General features: G+C 40.9%; 1 protein-coding gene across 1 annotated transcript in view; it reads right to left on the bottom strand.

Moving 5' to 3' along the window:
- The window catches only part of IPMK (inositol polyphosphate multikinase), a gene marked incomplete at its 5' end in the record, with an annotated part of 58,825 nt that overhangs the window by 26,451 nt on the left and 22,801 nt on the right, over positions 1 to 9,573 (bottom strand). Inside the window, one exon of the mRNA XM_019538587.1 lies at positions 6,056 to 6,152. Within this exon, the coding sequence (XP_019394132.1) occupies positions 6,056 to 6,152 (97 nt within the window). The remainder of the gene's footprint in view (positions 1 to 6,055; positions 6,153 to 9,573) is intronic.

Raw genomic sequence — 9,573 nt, 5'->3', positions numbered from 1 at the left:
TGTCACGTTAATCTGTGTGTGTTTGTGTGTATGACTGATTTGGGGACTGGAGGAACTCAGCCCCACTGAACTGAGTCCTGCAAGATAGCTCCACTGGGGGTGACGGCTTGCACAAGGGAGAGATACAGCTCCATAATAGAAACACAGATAACACAAGCAGCACATTGATAGAATTACCAAGACCCTAGCCCTAATAAATGAGCACACCCCAAAGTAGCGGGCAAATCTGGTAACAAACTGGAATGGAAAAACTGCCTAAGTGCATAGATGAGGCAGCCTCTATGACAGGGAAAGTGAAAGAGTTTTTAAACCAGGTCAAGCAAAAAACCTGCAATGTGCTGGTGACCCACTGTTTCCGGGAAGCACCTGAGCCCAAGAGATTGCTGGAAGAACATCTCAGTTTGCAATGGAGCAATACAAATATTGACCTTAATAAAAGCACAGCCCTTGAAATATCTCCTTTTCTCATTGTTACGTGAGGATCTGGGAGCAGAACATCAGAGTTTGCTTTTGCATGCAGAAGTATACTGGCTTTCCCATTGAAAAGTTAATGTCACATTTATACGAGCTGAGAGGAAATAAAATCTTCTTTAGTTTGGAGCAACATGCATATGCAAACCTGACTGCTGATGTGCATGTTGTAGCATGGTGCGCAAAGATTGCCTACCTGGGGTGATATACACACCTCAACAATCTAAACAGGAAGATGCAAGGAAAAAAAAAAAAAAAAAATCAACAACCTTCTCTCCAGCACTGATAAACTGCATGGGTTTAGATCCAACTAGCTCTCTGGTGTGAAAATATAGCAGAAGGTAAGTTAGAAAACGTTCCCCCGGTAAACTGGGCAGATCCAACTAGCAGTATTTTGGTCCCATGAGCCATATAGAATGGCCTGGTGGGCCAGATCTGGCCCATGGGCCGTATTTTGCCTGTCCCTGATCTAGACTATTCTCAGTGGTAGGCAGATGACAGAACAAGGAGCAATGGTTTCAAGTTGCAGTAAGGGAGGTTTAGTTTACATATTAGGTAAAACTCTCTCACTAAGGGGGTAGTAATTTAAACACTGGGACAGGTTACCCAGAGAGACTGAAATCTCCATTCTTGGGGGTTTCTGAAACCCAGCTACATAAAGCCTTAGCTAGAATTATATAGTTTGGGATGGTGCCACTCTGAGCAGGGAGTTAGACTAGATAACCTCTTGAGGTCCCTTCCAACTCTAATTTTCTACAAATTCAAAGCTGCAGTGTCCCAGGCCAGAAGCCCGGGGCATTACAGCATGCCTCCTTGCTCAGCTGGAGCAGACAGCTTGGACCAAGGCTAGTGCACCCACCTTGAGAGGATGAGGGTTTGTAGGGGAAGTGCAAAGCATCCTGGGACTGTGAGTTAACTTGAATATGGAGATCTGGGACAGAAGTTCAATAAACTGATTTAACCTAAATTAGTTATGTCCTTCCACATTTATCTTCAACCAGTTTTGGCCATTTTGAAAGCAGTTTACATGCACTGAACTTCTATTGTGTTACAGACTTGAACTAGTTTCCACTCATTTATATGTCATTTCTGTCCCTAGCCTAGGAGTTAAAGCATTTTACCTACTACCTTGTCTCTTGAAATATAGCCAATGGGCACTTGAACACATCACGGGGTTTCATCCTCATTAAATTAAATAATTACATGCAATGCAGGAAAGCAGGACCATCCCATGCTGCCCCCCACCAAACAGGGCCCTCCACCCCATGCCCTGCCCCGCAGCTATGGGAGCAGGGAGCCAGCACACCGTACAAGAAAGAAAAAAAAGAAAAAAAAAAAAGCATCAGCAATTCAAAAGAACTACAAAAAAGTTGCAGTGTCATCTGATGGGCAAAAAGGCTTATAACAAGTCTCTGAGTACCTTTGTGTTTGCATACAATGAATCTATGGACACGACGCTTTAATTTGCAGAGAGCTAAGCTAAACTATGTGCAAGGAGTTTTAGTTTAATGCACCAGAAAGACAAACCCACTTGTGCAAAGCCACACCACTGCAACAAGAAAGGGCAAAAAAAATGTGACATGTGCAAACACCCAGTGTTACTCAAATGTATTAAACAACTAAGACCAGTAAGTCCTTTAAAAACAGTTAAGCAAAACCCACCAGCAAGTTTAGTGTCACTCCTACTCACCCCCTCAACAACTTCAGGATATTTGCTTCAGGAATAAGTCTGTTTCCTGCCTCAAAGTATCTAGATTTATGTGCGGATACCCTTGATCAGATCTTCCCCATTCCCAGAGGCTTCTTATTCTTTCATTTATACTTGCCTTCAAAATAAACAGACCACAGATTTTGTGAAAGAAAGTCTATGTGTTTTTGCTGCAGTGTTCAATTCCCATCTATATTCGGTTCAGTACCTTAGTACAGTGGTTCCCAAACATTTTCCAGTTTTGACCCCACTTACAGACGAATAATTTTCTGTAGTATTAGTAGTAACTGTTAGTATGTCCACAATGAAAAAGAGGCAAAGACTTATGCATGTTTCAGCTGCTTCACAGTAGCTGCCACCAACTACCCAGCAATAGGCATGTCTACACATGTGCTTTAATGCGTAGTAGCCTGTTTTACTGTGCATTAGGAGGATAATGGCAAAAACTGTGCTAATGTGGAGTAAAATGAAGCTACTGTACATTAAGTGCCACTAAAAAAATCATGCACATTAGGGTAGCCTAACGCGCATTTAGTTAGCACCTCACATTAGAGGTACTAAAACTTAACGAGCACTAACAAAAGTGCATTAATAAACATGTAGACGCGTCCAATGAGAGCTAAACCAAAGCAACTTAACTCAATTGCTTCGGCTGCCTTACTGAGGGGTAAAAATAACCTATGTACAAAGCAAGTGGAATGGCCAAGGCATGGTAAAATCCACTTCTCCACTAACTGTGGGCATATAGGGCCAATTCATACATGGGGGAAATTAAGGGTTCTGTGACTTGGCAACTTTTGGGATAGCATCTTACCCCTTTAATCTATCCACTTATCTGGATCCCATAACCACATAATTGAAGTATACATGTAAAAATAAAAAGCCTCTGGGACTGGAAGACATTAACAAATCAAGGGCAACAAACTGATTCAGGGTACTTCAAAGTCTTAAGGATATTTATTTTCATAATGCCCTTGTGAACTGCTGAAGTATTAGCATCATTTTGTTTTGTGAAAATGGGAAACTGAGGCACAGGTGGACAGGGTTCCTACCTCAATGATTTCAAAGGGAATTAGGTGACTTGACTGCTTCTGAAGATCCAAGAACATGCACAAAAACTGTGGCAGCTCAGGGAACTGAACCAGGATCTCTGAAGTGCCAGGTCAGTGACTTAACAGCAGGATCATCCTACCTTTCCTACTATCTGCATTTTTTTAGCTTGAAAATATTTACACAGGCAAAGTGATCATGCATCACTTCTGTAATGAAATATGCATCACTTTAAGTTATAATTTTCTAAAATATTATGCAAGTCACCATTATTTTCAAGTGCTTCTGATAGTTGCACATATATGCTCAAACAGAATCCTTTTTAGAAAGCTGCATATGAATACAGAGAATAACAGCTGTTAAAATGCCTATAGGCTAGATAAACATCCACTAAACATAAAAGGATTTGCGTACTTCATATTGAAAACCCATTCAGGAAAATATTTGTAAATATTCATACTTAATCTCTGTAAATGCATTCCAATATATAAAGAACACATTTCTATAGTTTAGGGGAAAAAATCCTTCAGGTTTTTTAAAGTGGTGTTTATATATTTTATTAAAACACTGAGGAAAACAAACCATATGAGAACAAAGCTAGTCCAGTGCACATTGCAAGATTCATCCACATTCTGAAAGTGCTTAACCATTCTGTCTTTGGAAGATTTAGTGGCCCAAAAAAAGAAAAGAAAAAAAAAAAAAAAAACAACAATTGCCATATTCTATTTGGTTTTTTGTAATTTACTAAGATCTTGACATTCTGAATAAGGGAAAGGAACATCAGTTGCTATCAGCTGCAGAGAAAGAAAGGCTTTAAAGTAATTCACATTGATCTGACTGGTTCTTAGTCTAGGTAAAGAAAATTAAGAGTCTAAAAAGCAATATACAGTACTTAACAGCAGTAAAGTTCAGGAAATGAGCAAGGGAGGAGTCAGGCAGGAATGGCTAAAGCCTTAAAAACTGAGCAAAATAACTAAAATGGATATTTTAGATATACATGGGGAAATGTAATTTTTAAGGCCTATGAATGTCTAATCATATTCTCCCACATGAACTTGTGCTGGTGGGTATGCATAAGTCAGAACCATCATGTTTCAATTTTATATTAACATAGGCAGGTTGATGCTGGCTCACATGCATCTACTTGCTGACCCTGGTAAAACTTGATTTTGGAGACCTATACATATATATTTTCTCCTTTCTTTAAAAAGACACATTATTTCAGTCAAGTTGAACAGTTGCACCACATACCTGAACCAATGTTAACATTAATGTGGGTAACTGTGGGCATGATTTTGTATGTTCTTTAGCTTCATTATGTGCCAATTTATATTCTCAATGCGTTTTTTATTCAGGCTAGCTAGCAACTCCTTCAGACCCATCTAAGTGCTGCAGCAGCCCCAGACTTCTCATTTCCACCCTTCCCCTAAAAGCAAAAAAATAATTACCCCACGTAGCATCTGATGCTGCAGCTCTCATCCCTCGCAGCTATCTTTTTTTTAACCCAGGTACATTCAATAACATTCCAAGTCTGACTGATCCTCCATTTTCCTGCTGCAAGTTTAAGATATCCAGCAGTATGCCTATGGAAGCCTCACCTCCTTCACTAATAAAACATCTCTGTCAGATAAATTCTCCCTCTTTACCATGATACTCTCATCCAGAAAAAAACTACAGGGGGCTGTGCTTCACATGCTGCCGTGACCACTTAAGGCTCTACATCAGATGCTCCCAAAAGAGTAGGAGGTAGGAGAACCTCTTACAAATTTAAGTATGATTAATACAGAATGTAAGCTACATAAAAAATAATTAACAGAACACATTTTGAAAGTGATATGCAGACATAACCTAGAAATGTACCTACCACTGACTAAGTCCACTGAACAGCACAAAATATTTAAAAAAACCAACAAAAAAACCTAGTAAGTACTAGTATGGAATTCTGAATCAAAAGGGGCATTTAAGACTCAGAACTCAAAAGACAAATCCTTAGCCAAATTCTTAAGTGGTATGTAGATCAACTGATGTTCCGCCATGCCCCTCCCTCCCCCTGTGAATTTGCCAGCACTGTATAACTTTCTATCCTAGATTTAGGATAAAAAGGAACAAGAATTGAAGCTTACAGAGTAGAGGGGTTGAAAAGCTAAACTCAATGATGTGTATATAATTAGGAAGGTCAAACAGTGACAGACTGTAAAACTGATTAAGATACTGCAAAAAGAAAATAAGGTATAAGTGTAAGCCAACGAAATACCAGGTACTATATTAATTATGGTAAAACTTATTTTCACAGAGCTTCCGAAGTCCAATTCATACTGTATTTGGACAGCAATTTACTAAGTAGCATAAGGCAGAACATGTTACGCAAATACTGCGTGACTTCTAGTGACACTAATCACAGATTTAGAGAGACTTTACAATGTCCTTCTGTTTTTCCATGATCTGGAGGTGCAATTTCTTCACGTAAGGGATGAGAAAGCAATAAACTAGTTACTACCATCTCAGATATGCAGTAAGGGTGCATGTCTTCTGTCTCCATTTATATTTCAGAAAGATTAAAGGGAAAATAAATCAATATATGCATAACACTAAATATATTAAAGGTATTTGATATTGGTCTCTCACAAACTGAGGATATCTGTGGGAAAAATATTTACTTGCACTAAAAGTTCTTAAACCGGGGGGGTGCTTATTTAAGTGGCTGTTTTAAGTAATGTTATAGAAAACAAGAGTTTACTACAAAAAAAATTGGACTTGGGATTGCCAGTTATTCTCCAGAAGATTTTCCATCTAGTTGGGGCTGACATCATAAAATAAGAACATTACCATTTGGTGCAGTAGGCGGTGACCAGATGCCAAAATATTTTGGCAAGTATTTCTGCAGCTCAAGGAGAACACTGTCACAACAATCAGCAGCAAAAACCTGAAAGAAAACAAACAAACAAACAAACAAGAGGTTGAGGATGTGAATCACTTCAAAATGCACACTATGTACCTTCCAGAGTCCAGCAACTATCACGTTATCCTTGAATATTTAAAGCTACGTCTCAAAATGTAAAGAGCCTATAAAATTTAAATGAAATATTAAACAATATGAGTAATCCAATGCATCTGTGATCTCCCAACTTTCAGAAGTCAGAATTAGCGAGTTCTCTATTTACAGAGTACTGAGCTAGTTAACTTGAACAAAATTCAGTTAATCTCCGATCAAAATTTAAGCTGTGATTGTTTGTATAAAAAAAAGCAGGATAGAGTAGAAAAACGAACTCAATCTTCTCTAAATCCTGGATTGTAAGGATTACTAAAGATTTTAGCCATTTTCAATGTTATCAGGTTTAGTCTACAGATGCAATCTGCATTCGGTTTCCTAACTTCCCCCAAAAGTAACCCAGAGCTGAATTCCCTTGACTGAATTGCACATATTCCTACAACTCATTTGCTTTCTAGAATGCGAGAAAAGTGTGAAGAGACAAAAGTTAGTTGAAGTAGTAGTTACCCTTTTGTATTTCTGCAATCTCACCATATTTGCCCAAATCCAAGATGACTGAATTCAAAATGACTCTCCAATTGGCTCCATGTGATTACCTAGCCAGAGAGCAGTGCAGGACCCAGTGCCAATTTCCTTACTGCTCTCTGGCTCCCCACTGGGTCCTGTGCTGCTCCTTGGCTCCCTGATGAACCAACGAGTGGCAGAAGAATTAGTGCAAAGCCAGAGAGCAGAAGAATAAAGCAGGCAGCCAGAGTGTGATGAGGGACTAAGTGATGCATCCTGTGCTGCTCTGGCTCCAGACTCATTCCCCCTACCGTTTCCAGGCTCAGCTTCGAGTCAAGGAGCAGTGCAAGGACCCAAAGAGCAGCAGGAGAATCAGCACTGTACCTGGCACTGCTCTCTGGCTCCATAATGATTCCTTTCCCACTTCCTGGCTCAACAAGGAGCCAGAGAGCTGTGAGGGAAATCACAAAGAACAACCCAGGATCCAGTGCTGCCCACAAGTACTTGATTCTAAAGACAAGAGTTTGTGTGCCTCCCTACCCCCATGACAAATGGGAGAGGGTCAAGGGGTAGAAATCCTTGAATTCGTGTTACAGATAAAATAATTAAACTTTTCACTTATAACTTACATTTTAAATAACTTCCTACAATGTTGTAAGTTAAAACACATCTGACTTGAAGTCAAGTATTTAAAAAAAATTAGGACCTGTCAGATTTACAGCAATTTTAGGAAAGGTGGATCATCAAGTTGCATTTACATTATGATACAGACTTTAAATATATGGTCATATGCTAGTCTTCTCCTCTGCCATAACTCCTGTTTCATTCATTATGCAAGATATGAGCACAATGGAAGGGGGCTAAAAAAAAATTAAGGTTGTAAAGCAACTATACATTTGGTATGTTTTTATAAGCAAGCTGCTTGTCCTTGCCATGTAAATAAACTTTATTTTACCTTAATAATGTATGGTATATGAAAACAAATAATGTGGACATCTCCAAAGCACAAGTCAAAACCTGCCTTTAGACAGCTACTCTTATTTTTGCTTGCTGCAAGGTATTATGGAAGATTAGGTTAAATGTACTCATTCACCTACTGGTCATCATAATTTCACAACTGGCTGATTTTTATGAACATGAATCTTTATCAAAGAATGATGCAACTACTGTAATACCCAAAATACACTTGTACTGCAAACAGATTTTAGCAAAAAGCTATGTACAGCTTACACTATATCTGAAAATGACTATCAACATTGCCTACTCCACAATTTTGTGGCATAAAACACCAGAACAACCAAAAACCTTTTCATTGTGTGAAACAAAGAATTGCTAACAATGTAAAATTATTCTCCTAACTATAAGAGGCAAGAGTTACTCTCTTAAATTCAACCATAAACAAGATTTGATGTTTCCCTAGCTATCTATCATAGGGTGTTATGTGAATTTCAAAGCATCTTTAACATTTGCGCTAGGGAGAGCAGCTGTACATAAAATCAGTTGGAGATCAGGAACTGGTTTAAACCTGTGACAGAACAAAAGTTCAGTGCACCTAAACTGCTTTCAAAATGGCCCAAACCAGTTTAAGATAAACCTGGATGGATCTAGACTTAGCTGATTTAGGTCAAACCAGTTTATGGAACTTCTGTCCCAGATCGCCTCCCCATTCGAGTCAACTCAAGAGTCCTCCAGAATCATAGGATGTGGGCTGTGTTCTCTGCTCCAGCCAAGCAGGGCTGGCCCTGCCCCAAGCTGTCAGCAGGGGCTTTCCACACAGCTAGGAGCCAGGTTCATCCCCCTGGCTGATGAGGGGCTGGGGGAATTACAGTGCTGATATGGGGACGGCGCTGAGGGAATCAGCCTGGCTCCTGGCTTGGGCAGGGAGAATAAAGCCCCCACTGTGGGCTTACCCTGCCTCCCCAGAGCCAGGTGGAGAGGGAGCTGGACAATCCCCGCCTTCTGCCAGCAGAGGGGGCACAGCCCGGTGATTAACACAGCTCCTGACTTCCAGCTCAGACTACATCCCCCACTGCAGCCTCTCCCACCCCCCTGCACTGCCAGCACCAGGCACAGCCCAGCTGGGGGTTCAGATCCAGGCAGGGGAGGAGCTGTTTTTCCCCACCCTACTCCCTCCTCAGCCAGCCAAGGAGGGGATGTAGCTATGGGACTCACCTGGCTCTCGGCTCCAAGAGGAAAGAAATGCCCCCTTGGGGGCTTCCCTCCTTACGCCAGCTTCTCAGGCTCCCAGGGCTGAGGAAGGGATGTAGCTAGGGGATTGCCTGGTTCCTGGCATGGTGGAGATGGGGACAAACAACCCATTGAGGGCTTCCTCCACTGCTCCCATGCCAGAGAGACCCCATCTGGGGGTCCGGTGCCAGGTCAAGAGGTTTCCCCCAATGCCCGCTCCTCAGTGACCAGAGACTGAGGAGAGGGCATAGCTAGAGGTGGGGAGGGGGAACTTGCCATGGCAGTAGCCAGCAGGCTGGGAGGCATGCTCTAATGCCCCTTCCCTACTAGTATTGGCCACTGCAGCTATCTGGCTGCCTTTCCAGTTTGAAAAGTGTACGTCAGTTCACTTGCTTATCAATCTAGGCAATTTAGAGGAACCTGCAAAGAGTGAATCAATTCAGCTTTGGGCTTTTTGACTGTCTGTACTTAGTCTTGAGGTCTCCCTCAAGTGATCTGTTTGGGTCAGGTCTATGAAACTACATAGCAATTGTCAATGCAGTATGACACAGGGAAAAAAACCAAACAGGATTTTCTATTAAAAATATTTATTCATCATTTTTCTGCCAGAAAGATTAAAAAACAGCAAGCTTCACTTCTTTTCACTTGTAAGTTCTGCACAGGA

The sequence above is a fragment of the Crocodylus porosus genome, unplaced genomic scaffold, assembly GCF_001723895.1.
Source record: "Crocodylus porosus isolate Cpor-Errol unplaced genomic scaffold, CroPor_comp1, whole genome shotgun sequence".
NCBI classification, from domain to species: Eukaryota; Metazoa; Chordata; order Crocodylia; family Crocodylidae; genus Crocodylus; species Crocodylus porosus.
The sequence above is the reverse complement of the archived record's forward strand: the minus strand, read 5'-3'. Positions and strand labels throughout refer to the sequence as shown.